Raw genomic sequence first — 27,568 nt, forward strand, 5'->3', positions numbered from 1 at the left:
CCTCATAACTCCATATTTTAACTTTGTATGTCGTAAATAGAATGTCCCATACAAGAGTGTCGTGCAAAAGTATCAACAATTAACAATAATTAAAAAAGGGAACAGGGTTTTGGACATACAAGGTTTCCACCCGGCACCAACAACCCTTTTGAAGTCTTTGGATAGGCCATCTCAAAGTGCTGCAGGCGGTCCCTTTTTAAGAGCTGCCACGGGGAGACACAGGCATCTGATGAATTAGGAACACCCGCAGAGTCTACAAACTGCAATGATTAGCAGCAAGCTCACAGCGGGGAAGTGCTGGTCTGTGTTAGAATTAAGTTACAGTGGGTGTTGGTCTGTGTTCGAATTAAGTTACAGTGGGGAAGTGTTTTCAGACTGACGCGTCTAGTAATTCATTTTCAATGAGAGGCGTGCGTTTATTTTGGACGCGCGGAGAAGTCGAGGGGTGAATGCGTAAGCGTATTTTCACGGGTGCATCCCCATGAAATTGTTGCACGCGTTCTGGTTTCGTGCACACGCCCGCGGGCAACTAGACCTGGATTGTGGTGTGCTTTTTGGTATGCTACGCGTCCCTCCGTGCCCCTTATGAGCAGACCTGGAGTACAGCTGGCGCTGATCCAGGCGACACTCACTCCCCATCTGAAAGGACAGATCATTTAACTAATTAGAAATTAGTTAAATTAGAAAGTGGGGAAGTGTTTTGAATTTAAATCCTGAAAAATAACATATGAACACGTGAGGTTTCTTCCCAACAAACAATATACAATGCAAAGCCTATACTGAAATGTACAAAGCAATTACTGACTATCCAATAATCAATATGAACAATTTGCAGTGGCCAAAACAGACCCCTGTTAATAAGATGCTATGCTCAAGCTTTTTCAAAAATAGCAAAAAATAGCCCATCTACAAGCTCACAATGCAGATTTGAGGAGCAGAGTCAATCGGCAAAGCTCGTGGCATTATGAAGGATTCAAGCCATCCCAACCGCAGACTGTTTGAGAAGCTGCCGCATGGAAAAAGCTTCCGCAGTCTCAAAGCCACGGGAAACAGACTGCAAAAAAAGTTGTTCCCTGAACAATCAGATACATGAACAAATTGATAAGAACCAGAGCGAAACAGGGCAAAGGAGCTACCCCCCCCCCCCCCCCCCCCCCCCCCCACACACACACACACACACACACACACACATACACACATCCTTCACCCCTATCACACTATTTTGCTCGAACTGCACCTTCTAAACTAAAATGTGTTGTATATATGGAACATACAGTATAGCCTCGAATTGCACCTTTCTAAACTTTTTTTAGAATAATTGTTATGGAACATAACAACAACCTACCTTTACCTAACTTTGCTACAGGGAAAACATGCACATGTACATAGGTTACTCCTTCTTATTGTTATTCGTTGTTTTCTCTTTCTTGTACTCCTTATTCTATCCCTTTGTTTGCTGTGCATGCTGTGATTGATGTTTGATGTTATCTATGCTGCTGCTGTCTGAAGGAAGCCAAACAAAAATAAGTTTTACTCTTACACAAGTACACAAGATGTAACAATAAAGTACAACCTTGAACCTTGAATCACACATATTGTTTGATACATATTGTATCAAACCCAATCTTTTTTCTTCTATTTTTGGCCTCTGCCCGGCACCTGGGGTTTAGTTAGTGCAGTTGTGCGTGCTCTTTTGTATTTAATACATTATTTAATACACAATATGCACTGAAAAACCATTCAATATTGTTTTGTTCAACACCAGCATTTTAATAAATAGACACACATGCACCTATATGGGCACCCATTGCCACCCACTGCACTCCTATACAAAGGACTAGAAGCAGTACAAGTCGTGGACAAATGGCTCCCGAGTGAAAAGGTCAAGTCTAAGCCGCATGAGACGAGGTCCTGGCATTTTACACACATGTCTGGGGACAGCACGGTAACGCTGTGCTCCATGCTGAAGGACACCAGGCCAATTAGAGCCCAGCAAAGCACATATAGAGGTGTGTGTGTGTGTGTGTGTGTGTGTGTGTGTGTGTGTGTGTGTGTGTGTGTGTGTGTGTGTGTGTGTGTGTGTGTGTGTGTGTGTGTGTGTGTGTGTGTGTGTGTGTGTGTGTGTGTGTGTGTGTGTGTGTGTGTGTGTGTGTGTGTGTGTGTGTGTGTGTGATTATTATTACAAAACATACAGTAACCACTTCATTTCAACCATTTGAAAATAGCAGATCTACTGTACAAGCTCACAATGTGTCACATTGCGAATTTGCGACGCATTGTGAGCTTGTAGAACGGGTATTTTCAAAATAGTTTTATGTACATGTAAAATGGGACATTCTCCATAACTTTTACTTTTGTTACGTTAAGTACATTTTGATGCCAACACTTTTGTACTTTTACTCAAGTACATTTTGAATTCCGGAATTTTACTTGTAACGGAGTATTTCTATATTCCAGTATTTTTTATACTTTTACTTAAGTAAAACATTTGAGTACTTTTTCCACCACTGGGCGTGGGTGGGTGGCCACGGACCCGAACAAGAATAAGGGGCAAGGCCGTGGCGCGCGCACGCATGCGCACACACACGCTAGACCAGTGGTTCCCAACCATGTCTGGATCAGGGCCGCGTTTCAGAGCAACATAGAGCAAAGTAATATGCTTACATTTCCTATCATGTATCGCAATGAAAACAATGTTAAAGAATCAATACCGTGTCATTTTGTTTTGTCCACTTAACAAACATCCTATCCAATGGCTGCGCGGCAGCCTCCTGCAGCACCATGCTGCGGGAGCGTGGGCGGTGCTTTGTTCAAGCTCGGTTCCAGTAGGTGTCTCTGAAAGACTGAAGCTTGTTTGTTCCTCTGCTAGACAAAGAGAGAGGAGAGAGAGAGGCAGGTGGCTCGACAGTGAAGCACAGATGGGAGGATGAATAGATAGTAAGTTAGATGGAATTGGCGAGGCAGGGGGTATCACGTAGCGTAGGTTGGTTGCATTTGTTGAGCGCCTTTGCTTTCTTGTGCTGCATGGTGAAAATGAGGTTTGCGTGAGAGAACAGAGAGAGTGGAGGTGCGCGTGAGCTCAAATGTGCAGAAGAAACATGCGATTTTGCCAGTGAAGTAAACTAAGCACATTTACTCAAGTAGCAAGTACAATTGTGAGTTATTCTTTACTTTACTGGAGTATTTTCAATTTTCAGTACTTTTACTTCTACTCGGACACAAATATTGTACTTTTAGTCCACTACAATTGTTTGAAAACTTTAGTTACTATCTAGATTTTCATTATTTTTACAAAACGTATATTAAATTCTTCAGCACTATATACTTCTGCTCAGCGGCGACAACTACGGGGGTGCCTGGTAGCTTGAGCAACCCTGAAGAAAATAGGAACACAAATTAGCACCCCTGAGCATCCCTCCCCCATGACATAACAGTTTTGACAGTTTTCGCCCCTGCTTCTGCTATTTGAAAAATGAAATGGGACATGGAGTGTCAAGGGCGGAGTTCTCCGTTCAATCTAGTAACGCCCAGCGCTCAGGACTGAGATTATTGATATCAAAACTGATCGCATCGCAGGCTGGGAGCGTACTGTTGCGCAACATTCAATGTTATTTTCCGGTGGGACCTCATCGAAAATGCCCCCCCCCATTTTAGCTGACGAGATTGAATATCTTAAAACGTGAATAACTCTTCATCTAAATCATTCCGTCCAATTCTAAGAAAAGATTATGTTTTAGACGGCCCATCGTGGTCCCGTCGCTAGTCGCGTTGGAATATAACATACCTGCCGTTGTTGTCGATCGCATCGAGGGTGTTTTGGCTACGTCAAGCTACTTCAGCCACATCCGGGATAGCATCCGGTCTGTCGCTAAATGTGCGCCGCTGCTATAAATCGCTGGGCGCTATGATTTAATGGATTAAATAACCCCGGGAATCGGGGTGTTAAACATGCGAGTACTTCTTCCATCACTGGTGGAAATGAGATTGTGTGCGTGCCTGCGAGAATGGGTGGAGGTGCGCGCGAGCTCAAATGTGCAAAACAAGAATTAGTGCAGGGGCCAACACTGATATTTTCATGAATTGGTACCACCTAAGGTGACTGTAAAACATTTCTATTTTTGTCTCTAGTTTATATTTTGGTATGATAACTCCCCCAAATCAGTAGCTTAACGCCACTTATATGTGACCACACCATAGATAACCTATATAAGGCAACATTTTCAGCATTTCATTATGCTTTAGTAGCATGATGTGGCATGTCAAACTAGGGGGTTTTCATGATTCTGAATCCATTCTAAGCATTAGTTTAACACGAAAAACACTCCTTGGGCTAAAAATTGCCATAGCCGTCATCACAAATGTGATGAGGTCAAGCACATTTGGGCAAGTGGCTATGGCCAAATTTAGGCCAAGGAGTGTTTTGCGTGCAAAGCTAATGCTAGTTTGACACGTCACATGCTACTTAAAGCTGTCAAAATTATGTCAATATGTCAACATTTTAATGACTTTTTTTTTTTTTTTTTGACAGCCAGCAATGGGTAGAATGTTCCCAAAATGTCTCTGTGACACATCTAGGGGCCGCAATCTGCATTCAAAGATTTTCCTAGAAGCTTTGACATTTGTCTGTCTGCTTCCTGATTGGTTAGTCACTGCGACCGGGTTTTTTTCGACCAATGACAAAGCTTCTAGGAACATCTTTGAATGCAGATTGTGGCCCCTAGATGTGTCACAGAGACTAATTTTATTGCGAGCGTTCTACCCATTTATTTATTAATTAATTTATTAATTGCTGGCTGTCTGAATTAACCTGACTCCGCCAGATGGGGCAGCAGAGAGTACACTGGGTTCCCCCCTCCTGCTCCCATCTGGGAACTCTCAGGCAGACTTGATGCTCCGGCCACAAAACGGCCTGGCCAATCAGCAGCAGCTAGAGGCGGGATCAAGGCAGCACTGTGTATGGCTTGATCCCGCCTCTAGCTGCTGCTGATTGGCCAGGCCGTTTTGTGCCGGAAAAAAGGAAAAAATGGTCAATAAAATGTTGACATATTTTATTGCTTATAGCAGCTTTAAAGCATAATGAAATTTGGAAAATGTCTCCTTATATACAGGTTGTCTGTGTGGTCACATATAACTGCCGATAACTGGCAATAATCTACTGAATTGGAAGAGTTATCATACCAAAATATAAACTAGAGACATGTAGGAATACAAAAATACAAACATTTTACGGTCACCTTAGTGGTACCAAAATCTGGCTCGGCCCCTGGACTAAATGCACGTTTGCGTACTTGGACACCGTTTGTGTTGTGAAGTGGGTCCTCTCGGGAAAGATAAGTCATGGGCACACGCCCATGAAGTATTTTTCACGTTTTCTAGGTGCAAACCCGGTTGCACGTTTTTTAAAAATTATTATTATGTTTCCTTTGAAGTGGAAATGACTCGCATTGAAGTATTCACTGAAGAGCTTGCCTGTATTAGGAGAATTGGTTCACACTAGCGTGACACCAACATTTGTGAATGAACAACATGGACTCTATAATGTTAAAGATGGAGTGCCACGATTGTTTTCCATCCTAAAACATGATCATCAGGTATTATTAGAATATAAGGAGGAAGAACTTTTTCCAAAAAGTGTACAGTATTTGTTAAAATCATGCTTTTATGTGGACACGCCCACTAGTTCATTAAGTATGCCTGGTTGGCCTGGTGGGTGGTGATGGGTGGTGATCTACCTGAACTGAAGTCGCACCCACAGCTGTAGTTGTATGATCAGGGGTGCACACAAGCGGTACGCATGCGTCGTCAAAATTAATTCTGCGCTGTCAATCAAGCGCCGGGAAGCGCTTCTGCGTACCTGGGGGCTGGGGCCACCCAGAATGATTATTATGGCCAGAATACTAGTACATTCTGTGGCGAGAGCATTTCCCACCGACTGCCACTCAAAGTGGCTACTGGCCAATCACAGCACGTCTTGCACTAGTGCACTGGCCATTGTGGCCAATCGCAGCAGGTCCTTACTCAAACAAGGAGGATTCCATGCTGCTCTGCTCGCTGCTGGGAGGAGGGAGAAGGACGACAGGAGTTTACTACGGACTGTACGGAGAAAACCTGACACAAATGGTTCGGCTTCTCCGTTTCAGATAGCAAACTACTGTAGTCCCCGGTGTAAAATGGCATGCTGGTGGATGCTTTGCACTCTTCCCATTCGCCGCTGTGCTTGTGTTTGTTTTCCGGGTGCTGGAGCAGCATGGTTGCTCGTGTGCGATGCCGTCTCTCACAGCCTAGGCACCGGCCACCTACTTTTTACGGGTACAGGTTTTAGTTCCGACGTAGTGGAATGGGAAGAGTTTAAAGCATTGCGGACTGGCACTGCTCCTGCACAACATGAAGCTTATCAACACCGTGTCCCGACATACTGTCCCTTATTATCGTAAAGTCGGGTAGTGTACACTGTTTATTTTTGCACTGAGGATCCATGTGTGTCTGACTGTACGTCACCTCGGCTAAAAAATGAAAGGGAAGCCTGACGTATGCTTCGCCGTACGATGTGTCGCATGTTAAAAAGAATAGCTGATCTGCAAGCTCACAACGTGTCGCCTCCGCAACACGCTGTGAGCTAGTAGATCGTTTATTTAAATAAAAAATAATTTTTTTATTTAAATATTAGTATTAAGTATTAAGTTGTTTTTATTAGAATATGCATTCCATAGGGCTGGACCACACATGGACCTAGAGGCAATTTGCAACTGTAGATTTTTTTAATAATGGGATAGAGTTGCAATATGGAGGGTATTGCAACTCTAGATTCATCCCATTATAAAAAAAATCTATTGACTCCCCACTCATCCAATAAATATCGTTTTGCTATAAGTTATTCATGCATCCCTCTTTTATCCATCCGGCGAGACGGGTCGCCGCATTTTAGGAGGACCAAGTAACTCCTCCAGGTACTCATCTGAGTACTAGACCAAAAAAGTTGTGTGCATCCCTGTGTATGATAAAGGGGGAGGGGTTAGGGGAGGGGCTGATAGTGTGATGTCACTATATTACTGTTTATTTCATTGGCCCGTTTGACTGTCAAGGGTTCAGCCTCCAGGAAGAAACCCTAAATACAAAGTTAATACACCATTGCACATAAAAACGACTCCAGGGTGTCTAATGAAGTACTGTCACTTCATAGAAACATGAAAAACTGGAAAAATAAAAAAAATGTGGCACTCCATCTTTAAAATCTGCAGAGATGAATGGATTTGGTTAATTGATTCATATATATTTTATATATAGTGTTAACCTCACTCCACTGAGGTGTTAGTGTGTGTTGGATTACCTACAGTAATACATGTTTCAATTCCCTGCAGTTTGACTTTCATATCATACTGAAATGACTGGAATCCATGCCAGTACTTCCTCGAAAATCAAAACGCGCTATAAGGTATGCTCTGGAAAATGGTTGGCAGCAGTAATGTCAAGCACGCTGTACTTTTCATCGCCTGCCAGCTCCACTGTGCCAGTTCAGCACACTGCCACAGTATCCCTCACTCTATCTCTCTCACACACACACACACACACACACACACACACACACACACACACACACACACACACACGCACACACACACACACGCCACCTGGTTCACACAGCCTGACGCGCACGCTCCTGGTAGTGTACATAACATGTTGTCGTTTGTAATCACATCCAATCAGCCACCGCTTCCTCTCACAAGCATGTTCTCATGTAAACTAATGTATAATGTGTGTGTGCTCGCTAATCACTGTATTAGCATAATGCACATGCACCAAATCAATTAAAATAACCACACACCAACGTCGGGGGCAGTTGAAACAGTAACGGGACAGCAACGATATCTCCTACCCATCGTTGCTGTCGGGTATTCTCCAATGAATGGAGAATTTACGTCATATGTGGACGAGCAAATCGGCTATTTTGTCCTACACAGAGATTAAATTCCCATTGACAATGAATGGAGAATTTCCGTCATGATGTGTGATAAGAGCACCCCTCACTTCACACGGGTGTGATTTTCTTTTCTTTCCTTTTTTTTTGTTGTCTTTTTTTGTCACACAACAGCGTTGCACAAAAAGGCAACGCTGTAAGTGCATTTCATTTGTATAGCGCCTTCCAAGGCGCTTTAGATTGATTGTGCATTCACTCATTCACACACACACACACACACACACACACACACACACACACACACACACACACACACACACACACACACACACACACACACACACACACACACACACACAAGGGCGGAGGAAACCATCAACCTGCTCATCGGGATCGATGATTGGCCTTCAGATCAAGGCCAGTTCGACACTAACAATGGGCGAGCACAGGATCGAACTGGGAAAGTGGGCCTGAGCCACTGCCGCCCTACAGGGCCCCTAGCGACACAAAAGCAGCAAACGATCTACGGGCTAACAAATGAGCATTGTGAAGCTGAAAGTGTTAAAGTGTCTCTTTGGATTGAACCGATGAAAAGTAATTATCGGAGAACTTCATGACCAAATAATAACTACACGCTATCCATTGGAAAAGACAAGTTCACTTTTTTTCCTCCCCCATTTCCGCGAAAGGTCACAATGTTTCCACCCGACAACAAGCTGAATGCCGGACCGGTGTCTTTTATTTCTCCAACACAGGGACACACACGCCCCCCCCCCCCCGCTCTCCCCCCCACCTTTTAAAAAGCCATCAACGGAGATCCATATCTCACCCTCACGGACCCTGCCTGCCTGGCTGACCATACAATGGTGAACGATGGCGAGGTTTTACAGAAAGCTCACAGGGTTCACACCCAAATGGAAATTAATTTCTATCTCCCTCTCGCACGTACGCACGCACGCACGCACAAACACACACACACACACACACACACACACACACACACACACACACACACACACACACACACACACACACACACACACACACACACATCTGACACCTTCATGTCCCCGCAACAAAGCCGGGGCCTTGGAACCCAGTGGCGACTGAGGCGGTTATTTCCGCACCCCTGCAGCACCTTGTCTCAAAAGGTGTTACTCTGTACACTACAGTAATTGGGTTTCTATGAAGCAGCTGGCTCAAACATGCCACAGATTGCCTCTAATGGGGTCTCCATTGTAATGGCCAGAGAAAAAGGTTTTGGTTGCTGCACAGCCTCTGTAGCCCCATTATTTTCCATAATGGGCGCTGAATTAAAGGAGTGCAGTGTTTTTAGAACAAACAGCGTTGCTATGGCAGATTAAGTGCTGCGTGTCCAGTTATTATTCGTCCACACCGCACTTAATAATCTGCACGGTTTGCTCCACTCATTGAGGAACAGGAATTAGATTAGGGTTGTTTTGTGTGTGAGTTCCAAGGCCTCATGGCAAACGGAGGAGATGAACGACCGAGTTTAGTACTTTTTTCTCAACATCTGTGATATACCAGTAACCTTAAAGGTATATTCACTTATTTTTTCTTTTTATTTGGATAATCCTCCCTACCATAGAGTATGCTGACCATATAAGGAGTTCCTCCCTGTCCCCAGTGAGCCCCTGGGGTCAAAAAACCCTAGTTTCAGTTTTGGTGGCGGGTGGCAAAGCCTTCATCCAATCAGGATGAGAGGGGCCTTCCTCCAATCATGTGTGGGGGCGGGCCTTGGTGCACATGCTGTTGCACTTCCCCCCACTGTAGAGCGTGTGCATGTGCACATTTTGTTACCGGGGCGGACTGGGTGGTTTTCCAAATCACCCAAATCACTGAATGCTCCTTTAAAGGACCACTTCACCACCTTTCAACCTATCTTCATATAATAGGTCCTCACTAATAATCATGAAAAAAAAAAATCTACTCGGTCTGTGTCTCATAGGAGGGCTGTGGGCAGTTCAGAAACCGTCTTCCAGTGACATCATCGATGGGGAATACAAGCTAATAAAAACTGCAGGCTTTCTAGTCCTGAAGAGTTGCAATGTGAAAATGGAAGCCATCGTTCTCACGATAATGAAAATCTAAACATTTTTTGTAAAAAAATCTTGTTTAAAAAAATAATCTGCCTAATGATGATGTCACTGGAAGACGGTTTCTAAATGATTATTAGTGAGGACCTATTATATGAAGATAGGTTGAAAAGTGGTGAAGTGGTCCTTTAACCCATTCTGAGTGGGAACCCCTTTTGGTGTTAGCATTATGTCATGCTTTAGCTATTGAAAAATAGCAGATCTACAAGCTCATAGCGCGCCACCGAGTGGCGCGCTATGAACTTGTAGATCTGCTATTTTTGAAAAATCGTTAAAATGATCTCAGGTCAAAATGGGTTAACTCATTGGCTGCCAGACTTGACCCTCGCCAGATGGTGCTCCCTGCGACGGCTGCAGCAGATGTTTTACTCTGAGGACCCCAAAGTTCACCCCACAGTGAACCCGAAGCAAAATCATTTTTAAGGCCATCCGAAGCATTAATATTGTAACCACGAGGTAGCGACATGTAATGAGCCGCTAACATTTTTGTAAATCTTGCTGCAAAGCCCAGCCACCCCATATCCCCACTACCAACAACAGCTCTAATTTAGACTTTAGCACTGTTCAGACAGTCCTTGTACCTATAGGGTTCTCCAACATTCTCAACCATTAGTTTATTGCCATTAGCAAGACATTAGCTGGCTGCCATTAGCCATTAGCTGCCGTTTTCCGGCTAAAGGTTCAATGCAACAACAGAGGCTCCCGTCTAAAGTGGCACACATCATGCCAACAAGGCTCAAACAGACCTTTCATCCATGGTGAGATAAACAGGCTATGACTTGCGATAAGCTCAAAACTTTTATTCAAGGAGCATAAAAGTTAGACATGAATGAGGTACGCCATCATCACCGTATATCATTTCTGTTATGCTCCCTTGAATTAACGATGTACAAGTAGGGCTGTACACTCACCCACTCACCATTAAAACCAACGCACCTCACCGCCAGCTCGGGGCCGGTTTAACCCATTCAGGCCTGACGTCGAAATAAAAAAAACTTTCGCTCTGAAAGAATATATATTCAAAGATTTGTGCCGCATTTTTACGATTTTTCAAAAATAGCAGACCTACAAGTTCATAGCGCGCCACTCGGTGGCGCGCTATGAGCTTGTAGATCTGCTATTTTTCAATAGCTAAAGTATAACATAATGCTTAGTTAAAACACAAAGGGGTTCCCGCCCAAAATGGGTTTAAAGCTATAATATGACACACATGCGTCCTCAGGTCTAAATGGGTTAAGAAGTGCTTCGTTTTGGTTTTCACCAAAGCGTTGTTCCAAGTTGTCGGACGAATACCAGTAAAGTTTGTCTCTTTTTTTGTTTGACTAAAATGGCTTGTTAGTATTCCAAGCCCCTCCTAGGTGAAACCAAGGACCAAGGGGCACAACAACAGCCTCAAGCTGGAGCTAATTGCGTGCCTTTGTTTTCCTTGATGAATGTCGGCAATTGTGAATGTCCATTTTGGGTAAACCGGAGGACAAATGTACTGTAAGAGCTATTCTCCACAAGGTGTGTGGTGAAGGGGGGAAAGAACAATGAAAATGCATTGGTAATCATCTAAACGACATGTTGTTGAATATTTAACCGACTCGTTTAAAGCTCTTATGGAAGCAGACACTGATCAAACACTGAACCACAATGTAAAAATAATAGTGTTTTTCCCTTTGTTGTTTCACCCCAGAGTGTGTTTCATCCAGTCTTAAGTTTGTGACATTCTTCTCATGACATTACACACTGTGCAGCGGAGTCGTATTGTGACAGTTGAAGTATTTTTGCCGCGCCAGCGTGTCACAGCCGGTGCGTGTCAGAACCCATATCGAGTCTGAGTCATGTCACTGCGGGACAAGAAGACGTCACTTGTCGTTAGTCAGGGCCTGTCCTCTTGTGCCCTTAACTCACCGGTTCTCAACGCTTGGTCCGTGGACCACCAGGGGTCGAAAAAGGACCCTTACAGGCCTGTAACTCTGAAAGTCAAATTTGACCGTGTGGATTGGGGTACCAGGGATAAAGATGTGTATCGAATGCAGGTCCATACGTGGCCTAGTGCCTAGTGCACATCAAACTGAGGTCGTTGAAATTGAAAAAGGTTGATGACCATTGCCTTGACCCAAAGCCATGGTAGCCCTGCAGAATGGAAAACGCAAATGAACACATTGGGCAGTATTATGCGTGTCTTAAGTACCAGGTCTTATTACTTAACTTAAGACCTGGAGGCGTGATCAATGCCATTTGGCTATTCTGAGTGGCCAAACAGCATTGACCACGCCTCCAGGTCTTAAGTTAAGTAATAAGACCTGGTACTTAAGACACGCTTAATACTGCCCATTATGTCTGGCTTTTATTATTTTAAGATATTTTCTGGTAACAATTTTGTATGACTCCTCTGGCGGCAGCCATGGCTGCAGGAGACATTGTTTAAGTGGCACTAATTAAAATGTTGGTGTCCAAATGCGGAAGTGGAGCGTTCTTCCGGGTGCTTCAAAACGCCACTGAGCAGCTTCCATTGAAATGAATAGCAGGGGCGGGGCTGTCGCTCCCGGTCCACTCTCTATCCTGTATGACTCTATGCTCCCTCCCCATGCAGGACGATCAAGGAGCACCTCGGGGAGCAGGAGGTGTCCATCTCCCTCATCATCGAGTCCCTGGAGGAGGCCGACCTGGGAAACTACTCCTGCTATGTGGAGAATGGAAACGGGCGGCGGCAGTCCAACATCCAGCTCGTCAAGAGAGGTGGGAGACGTGTGCACACTTGTCCTCGCAAGTATCGCTGTACTCGTGAGGACCCTTTTAGGATGGACATGTTGTAATGTTACGCCGGGGCTCCACTGCAGCCATAGGCCTATCTCACAGAATTTCCCCGCCCCCTTAATACGCCCCCCTTTCCGCGTTAGTGGTGATAGCGTGACGTCACTCCATAGACACTACATGTTAACAGAGGTAATTTAAGAAGTCTACAACTTTTGTTTTCTCTGTTCGAGCTGATTTACCATCTTGTTTGCTTCATAATAATATTGGTCTGTCACATTTTTACATTAGGAAATGTACTTAGATTCTCCAGAGAAAAAAACGTGTAAATGCTAATGTTAAATGACACCACTATCTACCGGAAGGGGGTGTGGAAAGGGGGCTGTGAGATAGGCCTATTGGGTGTCCGTTAGTGTTGCGTCAACACAGGGAATGGTCCCTTTTTAATCAATGAAGGGTGCTCCACTGCTGACGGTTGCATCTGGATAGCATCACCAATTCGCCCCGGTTCATTTTTTGACGCCGGCAGAACGCACTCAGTGGAGCCCTGGCGTTATACTTGGTTGCATGTGGGTGTCATGATGCCACGAGAATAGCTGATCTACACGAGCTTAGAACGTGCCACGTTGCGCATTGTTAGCTTACAGATTTCCGTTGCATAACTGAGTACAAATCAGGCATGGTTCCATTCCTAACCTCTAGTCTAACCTAATTTGTAATCCTAACCTCTAGTCTAAAACTAAACTCTTCCTTTCCTAATGTATAAGCCTAACTCTAAACAAGTCAACTCTAAACACACACCCACGCACGCATGACCCCACACACACACACACACACACACACACACACACGCACACGCACACACACACAGAGACGGCGAATCCTTGGGATCTCCCAGTAAACACACACAATGGCACACATAAATCCCAATGTACACTGTATAATAATATGTAATGTAGCCTATAATGTACATGTACATCCCACGCAGTGCAGGCCTCCATGAATGCACTGCACGGATCCAGAATATGGCCTCTATTTGATTATTCACAGGTGCATTACATCAGACATTGACAGCTCTGTATACATCGAAGTATCTTGTGACGACCCCCCCCCTCTTTTAAAGCCGAGACTAAATGGGACGCTTGAGTATGCTGTGTTGAATGCAAGATGAAAAAAAAAGTTCATTCATTTGATCAGTGCGGCGTGCTGTAAAAGTGAATCGTATATACCGAAGGCTGGGTGCAGTGCAAAGACTTTGATCAATACTTGTTCAACGGCGGTGTCTCTTTTCGGCAGCTCCGCCGGCAAAACACTGTCATTTAATGCCACCTGGCCTTTATACTTTGAGAACAGACCGGCGCTCTCTCTCCCGCTGCCAGGGACCGAGCTGTTGGAAAGTACAAGGTGCAGGATCCAGGGACTCGAGTGGTCCGCCGCGGCCTCGAGGGAAGGGCTGGAGGGAGGAGGTGGCGGGTGGGTTATCTAGCCAAAAAGGGAGAGCAGGCAAGACATGCATCAAAGACTGAGGAACTATTAGGTGAAAAAAGTAAAACAGGTTTCACTTTTCACATAGCCTACTTTCTCTTCTCTCTCTCTCTCTCTCTCTCTCTCTCTCTCTCTCTCTCTCTCTCTCGCGCACGCACGCACGCACGCACGCACGCACGCACGCACGCACGCACGCACGCACGCACGCACGCACGCACGCACGCACGCACGCACGCACGCACGCACGCACGCACGCACACGCACGCACACTTCACCTTAGTTGACTAACAGTGCTCTTTCACTCAATCGATTCCTTTAAACCTTTAGCCACTATAAAGATGCGTTAAGAAATACTGTTGCGGTTTTCAAACTATTCTTCAACACAGCCCGACCTCTCTGTGACCTGTCTGTTTGCCTCTAGGAATCAATTCAGAGTCTGTTTCTTTTTAATTAGTTAAAGATACACAATGTGAACGTAAATGTGTATATGAAGCGTGTCACGAGGCGTGGCAGACTGACGGCCATATATGGGGGGGTCACTGACAGGTTTTGCAGGTTTTCATAGTAATCTGAGATGTTCGCAATAAATGCATACATATGGAAGAATTAATGTGACCGCAAAAGCCTTGAAACTACATATGAATGCAATGTCGCTGAGCATATACGTCACGCCCAGCTGTCAACATATTGCGTTCCTGAGATTCCTCGTTGACGTAAGCTCAGCTGGTGGTGACTCGACTCGTACTAACCACGATACATTATATATCAATAAAATAAAATTTTCTGTTGTGCGACGGGCTGCGGGCAGATGCAGCCTACCCGGAAATGTAGTCTCTGGGTTGTTTGGCTCGTTTCTAACGCTTATTTTGTTACTCTTTGGGTATATTTGTACATTTCCACCTTCAGTCGATGCTTCATATCCATATGAGTGAAAAGGCCGGGGTGATCGGTTTATTTTTCAAACACAGTTCTTATATGAGGCGATCTAAAATCCCCCTATGGAGATTACAATGCTTATAAAAAAATACACGAACCTGGGGACTGGCGCCCTCTACTGAATGTATATATACACATTCTACCAGTGGTGAATTGGGGAAAAGAAAAAAGAAGTGCCCCAGGGCAGCTGCATACAACGGCCTATGGATAATCCGGCCCTGATCCCCAGCCGTCCCAGCAGTCCTCCCTGTCTTGTCTTGTTGGTTCTTTGTGCATCTGTGGTGCAATGCAACACAAGTCCATGTTTTGTGCTGCTGCATGTCAGGGACTCGCTCTGAAAATAGCCGATCTACTGTAAATCTCGCAATGTGTAGACTGGCTATTTTCGGTGCGCGACATGGAGCAGCTCAGTATAAATTAAGATTGAAGCAGGGGCGGGGAGGGTGATATTTATTTGTCACTGCACATTACTCCAGGGAGTGTTGGGCAGCAGGGAGTGTTGGGCAGGAGAAGTAGGACGAAGGGCAGTGTACCCGGTCGGGGCTCCTTCCTCACTGGCAGGCGGCTCTATGTGTTCCCGGTTGGGGCTCCTTCCTCACTGGCAGGCGGCTCTATGTGTTCCCGGTTGGGGCTCCTTCCTCACTGGCAGGCGGCTCTATGTGTTCCCGGTCGGGGCTCCTTCCTCACTGGCAGGCGGCTCTATATGTTCCCGGTCGGGGCTCCTTCCTCACTGGCAGGCGGCTCTATGTGTTCCCGGTCGGGGCTCCTTCCTCACTGGCAGGCGGCTCTATGTGTACCCGGTCGGGGCTCCTTCCTCACTGGCAGGCAGCTCTATGTGTTCCCGGTCGGGGCTCCTTCCTCACTGGCAGGCGGCTCTATGTGTACCCGGTCGGGGCTCCTTCCTCACTGGCAGGCGGCTCTATGTGTACCCGGTCGGGGCTCCTTCCTCACTGGCAGGCAGCTCTATGTGTTCCCGGTCGGGGCTCCTTCCTCACTGGCAGGCGGCTCTATGTGTACCCGGTCGGGGCTCCTTCCTCACTGGCAGGCGAGTCGATAGGATACAACAGCAGTGTGACAACAACACGAAATGTGTGTGGGGAGGAAATATGCCTTCGTATCCTCAATAACCCTCTTTTCAGCAGTCGCATTGATTGTGTCTCTCTCTTTCGTTCTCCCCTCCCTCGCTCACACTCTGTCTCACACTGTCTCACACCCGTACACACACTTCCCACTTTTGAAAAGTGTACCCTGGCTAAGATACACCTCACTGCACTTAAATTAAGCATACTGGCATCAGTCCGACCGGTTTTACACAGAATAAAAATAAACATGATTTGTTTGCCACAGTGGACTTCATTTTGGTCCTCTCTCTCTCTCTCTCTCTCTCTCTCTCTCTCTCTCTCTCTCTCTCTCTCTCTCTCTCTCTCTCTCTCAATCCAGATATGTGCGAGAATAAACAAGCCCGCCAGAGTGCTGCACAGTGCTCTCTAAACCTGCAGGGGTCAGTGTGTAGACGTAGACAGTTTATTTTCATTGTGCATTTGTTGATAGCGGTGCATTGCCGTGTGAGAAATATACTGTAAGCAGGGGCCCAAGTACAGACACTTGGGGGACCCCATGGTCAATGAAGTATAAGCTTAATTCAATTATGTCTGTGCCGCTAGGTGGTAGCATTAGTGTAGTTAACCTGTGCCAGTGCCTGCGTTCACTTTAAGGGGATCATTTTCATCCCCACTGTAGCCCCCTGCATGCTCTCACTGTAAGGATTGGCTATCATTAGCATTAGCGCACACTGTTTACCTTTCGCCAGAAACGTTTACATGTCGGGAGCGATGCGAGACAAAGTCACAAATGACATCCAAACTTTGGATGGCTGACGATCACCAAGGACAGCGCTCGTTGTTTCCGAGTTATGGAGCTTTGAACCAAGCTAAATGAGAGTTGTAAAGATCCTATAGCTGATGGTGACGGAGGCGTTGCATACCGGACCAATGTTAACACCCCAATCGCCCAGGACGAAGTTCACCGTTTTTTCTATTAGTAACGCCAAGACAAAGTTTTATCCAAAAGACGAAGATTATTGATGTGAAAACGGATCGCATCGCTCCACAGCCTAGGAGCGCCTGTTGCGCAATCCTCGATGTTGCGCAACAGTGAGACGTCATCGAAAATGTTCCCCCCCTGTTTAGCCGACGACAACGAAAATCAATAACTCGTGATCTAAATCATCCCGTCCAATTCTAAGAAAAGATCCTGTGTTAGACGGCCCTCCGCTGTCCAGTCGCTAGTCGCGATAGATTTAATCTTACCTCCCATTGTTGTCGATCGCATCGAGAGTGTTTTGGCTACATTTAGCTGCTACAGCCACATCCGGCATAACATCCGGTCCGTTGGTAAAAGTGCTCCGTTGCTATAAATCGATTGGGCGCTATAATTTAACCCCGGGCAATTAATGTGTTTTAAAAGCTGCTTAGGGGCTCAACCACTTCATATATGGAGTATACGGGGGGGGGGGGTTTGAATATATACGTACCTAGCAGATAACGGGGGGGGGGGGGGGGGGGGGGGTACGAATATATTCGTACTTCGCAAAGAGTGAAGTGGTTAAACCAAGTCTCCCCCTATATACCATTAACAAAAAGCATGAGTGACTACAAAATAATCTTGCGAAATGTACACACAAAGAAATTCACCAAGACGTTTGCGTTTTCCAAACATCCTGAAGTGAACCGTTTTTTTCTTTTCTTCCATCTCGGCAGCAGTGGCTTTGCATCTGTGAAGAGTAATATAAGAAACCGTCGGATGTTTGTTTCCCCCCATAAAAGAGCCACAGAGAAAGAAGAGATGCAGGCAGACAGTGAACAAGGACGGCTAATCAACCAGAGCAGGACTTAACCTATTTTGGCCTGAGATCAGATTCTAAAAATGTCTTCTACATCCTGACAGTTTTCTGAAAAAGCTATGTTTCTATGTCAGTCGTTCTTCGATTTTTCAAAAATAGCAGACCTACAAGCTCGTAGCGCGCCACGAGCTTGTAGGTCTGCTATTTTTCAATAGCTAAAGCATAACATAATGCTAACACCAAAAGGGGTTCCCGCCCAAAATGGGTTAAATCACAAAGCACCTTCCTTCCACATGCAGCCATGCTCATGTTTTATTTCCTCGCCATTAGACCGGAAACCTTGTATGTCCAAAACAGTTGCGTTTTAACAGTGATGGGAAAAGTGCAAAAGTCCTGCATTCTGAATTTACTCGAGTGTGTGTGCGTGTGCGTGTGTGGGTGCTTGCCCGTGCGTGTGTGTGTGTGCGTGCGAGAGACCGACCAGAACACATGTTTTCCACAAGAGAACCCAAACTGGACGGGTACTTTATTGTATTCAGGCACGTGAGACATGCTATGATGCAGACTTCATGTTTTTGAACTGATGTTACTGATGCGGTGAAAAGAGTGGCCATTTAAATTGTGAACCTTTTCACTCGGCTTCCGAGAACCTCTCAACCTCTCTCAGCGTTGTCATTTAAAGGGGACCTATTATGCTAATTTCTAGCTATTGTGTTTTATTCTGGGATTCCACTAGAGTAGCTTTGCATGAGTCACAGTTTGAAAATGTCCTAATTTATGTGATACTGGCTTTTTATGCAGCCTTTCTATTCAGCCTCTGTCTAAGGCAGTGGTTCTCAACTATGAGTGTGGACCCCCACCCAGGCCCAGGGGTCCCCAAATGAGTTTGGACCCCCACCCAGGCCCAGGGGTCCCCAAATGAGTTTGGATTATCTGCAGATTTCTAGAAGTGAATAGCAGATCTAAGCAACCAAGTGACAAAATTACTTGTGTCACTTTTTGTATTAGACCTTTTTAATGCCTCTACAATTAACAATTAACACCATGAATTAACGTGTCAAAAGTAATCAACAAACTATTTTATAAAATATGATTAAAGACGTAGGGAAATGAAAAATATGTTTTTTCACACTTTTAGACCATATCCGTGGTCATCATAATGGGCATACCTAACAATCTCTGCCAAAACAATTTCCATTTTTGTATATTTTTATATAAAAAGTATTACTCGTTTTAAACTTAATCAGCACGCTAAAATATGTATCTGAAAATATTCTAGGTTAGAAATAAGCCATGAGCTTTGCTGCCCGTCTCTCTGTGACAAACTAGGCCAGTGGTTCCCAAAGTGGGGTCCGCGACGCATAGCCAGGGGGTCCGCGAAATAATTCCGATTTTCTTTTTTCAAAAATGTTTTTTTTTTTTTTGCCAGTGAATTATGGTATGTGTGATATGTGGAGCGTACCATAATCACAGTAATCCTTAATCATATTCCATCATTCAAGGGCCTTTGGATAGAAATGAAACAGACTCCATGCAGTCACTTTCAGTTAGTGCTGAGTGCAGAGGCTGAGTGTCTGTGACTGTGACCAGCTGATGGTCGTTGACGCTTAATTGATGCATCAAGGAAGGCAATTATGTTTCTGTAAAATAGGTCTACATCTATTCTAAGATAGCATCTTAAATAAATGTTGTGAAAATGTGTGACTTTGATTGAAAAGTTTTAATACAAATAGTTTGAATGGCATCTAAATGTAAGGTTGTAAATATGCTTATCGGTGGTGTTGCGAGGATGAGGGGGTACCTGGAAAAAATTCTTCCCCCCAAGGGGTACCTGGGCCAAAAAAGTTTGGGAACCCCATGCAGTGCATGGAACGGAGCTACATCCCATAGCCTGAAGGGATGCGACGCTCCAATTTGTTCAAAAACACACCGCTTTTTGTTTCAGAGTTAAAGTTACAAATAAAATGCCCCAAAAAGCAATATTGCAATGCCTCAATTACTACAATTCAAGAGCTTGCCAGGGTGGGGGTGAGGGTCAAATTAGTTATTTGGGATAGGGCAGCCTGAAAAGGTAAAGATTAACACTATCATGCAGACTCCATTTTTAGTGCACTCTGCACTAATCAGTCCAGTTGATGTAGGGTCCGTGTTCCAGTCTAGCCCATTTTGGGCGGGAACCCCTTTTGGTGTTAGCATTATGTTATGCTTTAGCTATTGAAAAATAGCAGATCTACAAGCTCATAGCGCGCCACCGAGTGGCGCACTACGAGCTTGTAGATCTGCTATTTTTAAAAAATCAAAGAACCACTGACATAGAAACATAGCTTTTTCAGAAAACTGTCAGGATGTAGAAGACATTTTTAGAATCTGATCTCAGGTCAAAATGGGCTAGCTTTGTGCTTTCTGATACTATACGTCTCAGATTGCTCCGGCAGCATGTGTGCTTCCGTGCTGGCTGTGCAAATGAGGCTAATCCATTATGCACGCAGTGGACAAACTGAGGCTCCGACCATCTTTTGGCTAGAATGATTCTTTCACTGCCTTCAGTGGACCCTGGGTGGACAGCATGGGCTGGATCATTTCTTACATGTTATTCTGTGGTCTGACAACATTTTAATACAATCATAATACTCATTGCAGGCCTACTCATAGTCTGTTAGGGTACTTCACGTTCACGGGTAGTGAACGGTCTGTCTGTCTCCTGAAGTACAGAGTAATGTGCAGATGGTACAGAGAGCCCCATCATCAGATGTGTTGTAGTATGAATGTGGTCCATGCAGTGTCGTACGGTCCCCGCAAGTTAATTCCTCTTAATCGGTCCCATCGCACCGCTGCCACCATATGGGCGCCAGGCGGAGAAGAATTGGTCTCCTCCTCCGCTTGTAATCGCTGATGCTTGGAGGAACAGCTGGCCTGTTATACACTGTCCACATATCTGAGCTACAGGACCAGAGAGAGAGAGAGAGAGAGAGAGAGAGGACTTTCTTTGGCCTGGCTGACTGAATCTTCTGTTAACCACTTAAACCCCATTATGGCTGAGCGGAGTCCCTCAGGGTGCTATAACAGTGGCTTTTCTGTTTTCCTCTTATAGTGGGGAAAGCTTTCGCTGAAAAAAGTGAAAATGGCTGCTTAGATCTGCTATTCAGTGGTGGAAAGTAACTACGTAAGTAGGGTGCATTTACTTAAGTACTGTACTTAAGTACAATGTACTGTAGGGGTATTTGTACTTTACTTGAGTAATTCCAATTTCCAATACTTTTACTTCTACTCCACTACATCTCAGTGGCAACGCATTGTGAGCTTGTAGATCTGCTATTTTCAAATGATTTTTATACACTTGAAAACTTGAAATGGGACATTCTTCATAATTAGTACTGTTACTTTTGGTACTTTAAGTACATTTCTATCAATACTTTAAGTTTTGTATTTTTACTCAAGTGCATTTTTAATTACGGACTATATAATTACGTATTTCTAAAACAAAAAACCAAAAAAAAACAGAACAGAACAGAATGGAGAGGAGAGGAGAGGAATGTGGAAGGAAGGGAGGGAGGGAGTATTGGATGAATGAATGTCACACGTTGAAGAAGACGAGTTGACAGCTCAGGTGAAAATGGAAGAACAGAAAGGAGTTTACTCCTATTTGTGTGTGTGTGTGTGTGTGTGTGTGTGTGTGTGTGTGTGTGTGTGTGTGTGTGTGTGTGTGTGTGTGTGTGTGTGTGTGTGTGTGTGTGTGTGTGTGTGTGTGTGTGCGCGTGTGCGTGTGCGTGTGCGCGTGCGCATGAAGGTCGCGGCCGGACAGCCGTGATGAAGCGCCCGCGGCCGTCGCTCGTTAGCCCGCTGAGAACATCATCCCTCATCATGGGAGCTGTCGGCCCGATGGGCCGCGCACCGTGCCCCGCATCACACTCCCTAACCAGGTTAAATGTCCGTCCCTGATGGATGGCGATGGCCCCGCGCGCGTTCTGCACACTGTGTGTGTGTGTGTGTGTGTGTGTGTGTGGGTGTGTATTAGCAAATCTACAGTACAATCTCACAACACGTGGCATTGCAACGCATTGTGAGATTGTAGATCCATTTTCCACAATTTTGTGACAAACTGGGCATTAATTTACAAAACATTGGAGATACAAGGTTTCTGCCTTGACAGCTGTGTGTGTGTGTGTGTGTGTGTGTGTGTGTGTGTGTGTGTGTGTGTGTGTGTGTGTGTGTGTGTGTGTGTGTGTGTGTGTGTGTGTGTGTGTGTGTGTGTGTGTGTGTGTGTGTGTGTGTGTGTGTGTGTGTGTGTGTGTGTGTGTGAGCGTGCGTGCGTGCGTGCGTGCGTGTGAGAGAGCGTGCATGAGTGCCTGCATGCCTGCGTGCGCACATATGTGTGAGGTGCAGCCCTTCCGTAGTCAGACATTAGTCAACCAACGAAGGCTGACCACACAGATTTTGCGAGGCGTAGCGAAGGCAAGGGAAGGGGTCGCAAATCTAAGAAGAGACCCCTGCGTTCGACGGTATAGGAAACCCCGCACGTACAGGCTGAAAGAGTGAGAAGGAGATCAAGGGGATAAGGACGATGCACGCGACTGTCTGCACAAGTTAAGCAGCGCGGCCGCTGATGGCCGGAAGTGTCACCCGCTGTCGTGTGACATCAGTTCAGCGTCCCGTGTCATTAGCTCTTTGTCCCCACGCCGTGACAGCCCCACTGTCCTGCAGTGTCAATCCATCGCCCCAGAGTCGCTAGTCCCTCGTAGACTGGAGTCAACATGCTGTCATCTGAGCTATTTTTGGCGGCCTACTCCTAATCTTTATTCATCCATGCCACATGGACCAAATTGGACCATGCACATCAGGCGGTTTCCAACCCCGCGTGAGGGTATTTGCAAGTGGGCAAAACGAAAGAATTGGCCGCGAACATATATTTCAAAGATATTTCAAGACGGCCCCGATCCAGAGAAGGTGGGGAACCACTGCTGAACATGAAAATTAATACAATTTAGATCAATGGTCAATCCCCCCCACTACACCCTATTTTTCATGACTAGAACTTTTAAACAAAATGCCAAAAGTCCATCATCTCTTCAGGGGCAGGACATGTCTCAATTCGTCCAAGTTTCATGAAAATCTACCTATTAAAAAAAAGGGGGAGTGCAAGCCGCTTCTTTTCACCTGACGGGGGAGTTTCCACGGTTGGATGCAGCACGTGGAAGGAACACGTTATTCCAACCAGTTCCTTTCAGTTACCTTTCCCCTCCATCAGGCACCCCGGCTAGTTTAGAGACCAGGAGTACTGCATGTTTTGTGTGAGGGTGCGTACCCTAAGAGACACGGGGAGAACAATGCAAACTTCTTTACCTTTTGAGAAGATATACAAAATTCAAAAACAACCGACAGCAACACAGTGTGAAATTGGGGCAGGCCAAGAGAGTGTGCAGTGCTAGTGTGTAGGGTATTTGTCAGGCCTGGCTGCAGACGGCTTGTCGGGGAGCTGGTGGTATCGAGGCTACCGCTGGCTGGCTGGCGGGCAATGACGGATGACAGGGAGAGAGTGGACCACTTCGATCCGCTGAAGTGCAACCGGCTTTAGCTAATGGCCACAAGCTCTGACTGCTCTCACACACACACATACACACACACGCGCACGTTTGTATCACTATAGTTATGAGGACACGAACATTTCAACGCGAACAAAGTGAATATCATTTTTATGTCAATGTTTGTCAATTGTTTTTCCACCGTAAACCCCAAAGCCGAAAATAGCAGATCGACAAGCCTGCAGTGCGCAGTAGTGTGACGCATTATGAGCTTGTAAATTGGCTATTTCCGGTATACCTGCAGACTGGTGTGCAACTAAGCATAAGTCACAGGCAGGCCCAACTCCATCTCCAATCCCCTAAACATAACGTCTACATGTCTTAATATTTTTGTCTAAATTTGAAACTTTGTTCCAGACACACAGGGGGTCCATGGAGTACATGCAAATCATTGACATCAAACATAACAAATTACACAATGAAAAAAGAGTAAAGACTGCTCAAGGATCCATAGAGAGCCTCACGTGTGGAAACGTTACAAATCTAAAGATATTCCTTTCTCCTTTTTTTTTTACATTGCTCTCGTGAGGACCAGGGAAATGGTCCTTTTTTTTCTTTCAAAAATTCGACTATACTTGCGACAATTTGGCCCTCACAAGTATAGTAATACAAGTGCACGTGTGGCACATGCACGGCTACACGCAACACACCCTGTCCTGGCTGGCACTATATACTGTAGTACCCCCCCCCACCACACACACACACACACACACACACACACACGCACACGCACACACTCACCCCCGCCGCTGCGTGATGTAGACTCAGCATGGGGGTGTCAGTGGGAAGCTGTCAGACGCCGCAGTTCCAGTACATCACGTTGTCTCAGTGCATCTGTTAACGCATTCTGACCTGAGATCAGATTCTAAAAATGTCTTCTACATCCTGACAGTTTTCTGAAAAAGCCATGTTTCTATGTCAGTCGTTCTTCGATTTTTCAAAAATAGCAGACCTACAAGCTCGTAGCGCGCCACTCGGTGGCGCGCTATGAGCTTGTAGATCTGCTATTTTTCAATGGCTAAAGCATAACATAATGCTAACACCAAAAGGGGTTCCCGCCCAAAATGGCTTAACGTTCCATTACACTCCAGCGGCCCCCGCCTTGTTTCTTATAGCCTCCCGTTTCGGTTTGATTGTTGATTTTGATCTTTTCTGTGTGTTCGTAGTACACTCCCGGTAACCACTCAGTTCTCGTGGATTCTTCCAGCGTATGAATTGTTTGATTGTCACATCATGCAACACAGCTTGCAAAGCAAAAGAAAAATGTTTTGATTTGTGTTTCCTCTTGGAAAACTTTGATTCATTATGTCTTGATGTTGAACACAGTACTAACTGGTTGAGAGAGGAACACATTTCACTGTTGACTAATACGAATATCCCCCAAAACAAGACTGTCTCCGATAGCAGCATGTTTTCAACATGGTGGCTCTTTTTTTACTACAAACAAAGGTTAACCTAGATTATACGATGGGTAGTTCCGGCCAAGCAATCAGATTGGTTGAAATATGGGCTCAAATAACAAGCCTCACAGCATACCTAGCCGTTCTCAAATGAAACTAATCAACATATCTCGGCATATATCTCGGCAGAGAAGTGGCTGGCAGTTTGCATGGGACGTTTGCTAAACTAGTGACTCAGACCCCATTGGACTGGCTGGGTAAACTAGTGACTCAGACCCCATTGGACTGGCTGGGTAAACTAGTGACTCAGACCCCATTGGACTGGCTGGGTAAACTAGTGACTCAGACCCCATTGGACTGGCTGGGTAAACTAGTGACTCAGACCCCATTGGACTGGCTGGGTAAACTAGTGACTCAGACCCCATTGGACTGGCTGGGTAAACTAGTGACTCTGACCCCATTGGACTGGCTGGGTAAACTAGTGACTCTGACCCCATTGGACTGGCTGGGTAAACTAGTGACTCAGACCCCATTGGACTGGCTGGGTAAACTAGTGACTCAGACCCCATTGGACTGGCTGGGTAAACTAGTGACTCAGACCCCTTTGGACTGGCTGGGTAAACTAGTGACTCAGACCCCATTGGACTGGCTGGGTAAACTAGTGACTCAGACCCCATTGGACTGGCTGGGTAAACTAGTGACTCAGACCCCATTGGACTGGCTGGGTAAACTAGTGACTCAGACCCCATTGGACTGGCTGGGTAAACTAGTGACTCAGACCCCATTGGACTGGCTGGGTAAACTAGTGACTCAGACCCCATTGGACTGGCTGGGTAAACTAGTGACTCAGACCCCTTTGGACTGGCTGGGTAAACTAGTGACTCAGACCCCATTGGACTGGCTGGGTAAACTAGTGACTCAGACCCCATTGGACTGGCTGGGTAAACTAGTGACTCAGACCCCATTGGACTGGCTGGGTAAACTAGTGACTCAGACCCCTTTGGACTGGCTGGGTAAACTAGTGACTCAGACCCCTTTGGACTGGCTGGGTAAACTAGTGACTCAGACCCCATTGGACTGGCTGGGTAAACTAGTGACTCAGACCCCATTGGACTGGCTGGGTAAACTAGTGACTCAGACCCCATTGGACTGGCTGGGTAAACTAGTGACTCTGACCCCTTTGGACTGGCTGGGTAAACTAGTGACTCAGACCCCTTTGGACTGGCTGGGTAAACTAGTGACTCAGACCCCATTGGACTGGCTGGGTAAACTAGTGACTCAGACCCCATTGGACTGGCTGGGTAAACTAGTGACTCAGACCCCATTGGACTGGCTGGGTAAACTAGTGACTCAGACCCCTTTGGACTGGCTGGGTAAACTAGTGACTCAGACCCCTTTGGACTGGCTGGGTAAACTAGTGACTCAGACCCCATTGGACTGGCTGGGTAAACTAGTGACTCAGACCCCATTGGACTGGCTGGGTAAACTAGTGACTCAGACCCCATTGGACTGGCTGGGTAAACTAGTGACTCAGACCCCTTTGGACTGGCTGGGTAAACTAGTGACTCAGACCCCATTGGACTGGCTGGGTAAACTAGTGACTCAGACCCCATTGTGCACTTCCAGAATAAAAGAGCGTGAAATTCCCCACAATATGAATACATTTTATGGTTTATTTTGATCGTAACAATATTACACTCGAGGGTGGCTTCTTCAGTGATTCTTTTCACATACGATTATCAGAACCTAATTTGGGCTCTGCTCAGGAGGTGGTGGTACAACTAACCCTGATAGTTCTGAACTGTACTGCTAATGCAAATCAAACTGGGGGTCCCTGAAGTTAAACAGGTTGAAAATCATCGTATCTAGTTAACTTTTAATTAAAATGAAAATATTTCCTTCCATTTAATTCCTCTATATCTCTCCCTTCATCTACACCTTGTCCTCCTCCTTTCCTGCCCTTCACCTCTCTCTCTCTCTCTCTCTCTCTCCCCCTCCCCACCTCTCTCTCCATACTGTAGCAGAGTTGATGTACACGGTGGAGCTGGCAGGGGGTCTGGGAGCCATCTTGCTGCTGCTGATCTGCACGGTGACGCTCTACAAGTGCTACCGCATCGAACTCATGCTCTTCTACAGGAACCACTTCGGCAGCGAGGACCTGGACGGAGGTAACATCAGGCTTTTTGACATCTTGATCATCATCTTATATTGGTTGCTAGGTGTGTTATAAAGCACTGTTTCCCAAACACAGGGCCAGGACCCATTAAGTGGGTCGCTGACATATTTTTATCGGTGCCTTTATTTTTTGTTTCCTACATTTTTTTGAGTGGTGCAAACCACTCCAACAACTGGCTTTGTACCCGTGTTTGTTCGTACCAAAAAAACGAGCATGGTTGCTATGGTTAGCAACCAAAAAAACGAGCATGGTTGCTATGGTTAGTATGTGACGTCACTGACGTAGTTGCACCACTCAGTTCACACGGGTGTGATTTTTAATATAATATTTCAAAACATTTTCCCAAAATAAGCAAAACATGTCATGAAATATAAAA

The 27,568-nt window shown here is 45.6% G+C and overlaps 1 protein-coding gene across 2 annotated transcripts in view; it reads left to right on the forward strand.

The window, feature by feature from the left end:
* LOC306917372 (interleukin-1 receptor accessory protein-like 1) overlaps positions 1-27,568 on the forward strand; it is a 515,864-nt gene that overhangs the window by 461,848 nt on the left and 26,448 nt on the right. For both annotated transcript variants that reach the window (XM_079495579.1, XM_079495580.1), the window contains 2 exons: positions 12,614-12,759; positions 27,038-27,184. In XM_079495579.1, the coding sequence (XP_079351705.1) occupies positions 12,614-12,759; positions 27,038-27,184 (293 nt within the window). The remainder of the gene's footprint in view (positions 1-12,613; positions 12,760-27,037; positions 27,185-27,568) is intronic.

The sequence above is a fragment of the Electrona antarctica genome, assembly GCF_951216825.1.
Source record: "Electrona antarctica genome assembly, chromosome: 24".
Taxonomy (NCBI): domain Eukaryota; kingdom Metazoa; phylum Chordata; class Actinopteri; order Myctophiformes; family Myctophidae; genus Electrona; species Electrona antarctica.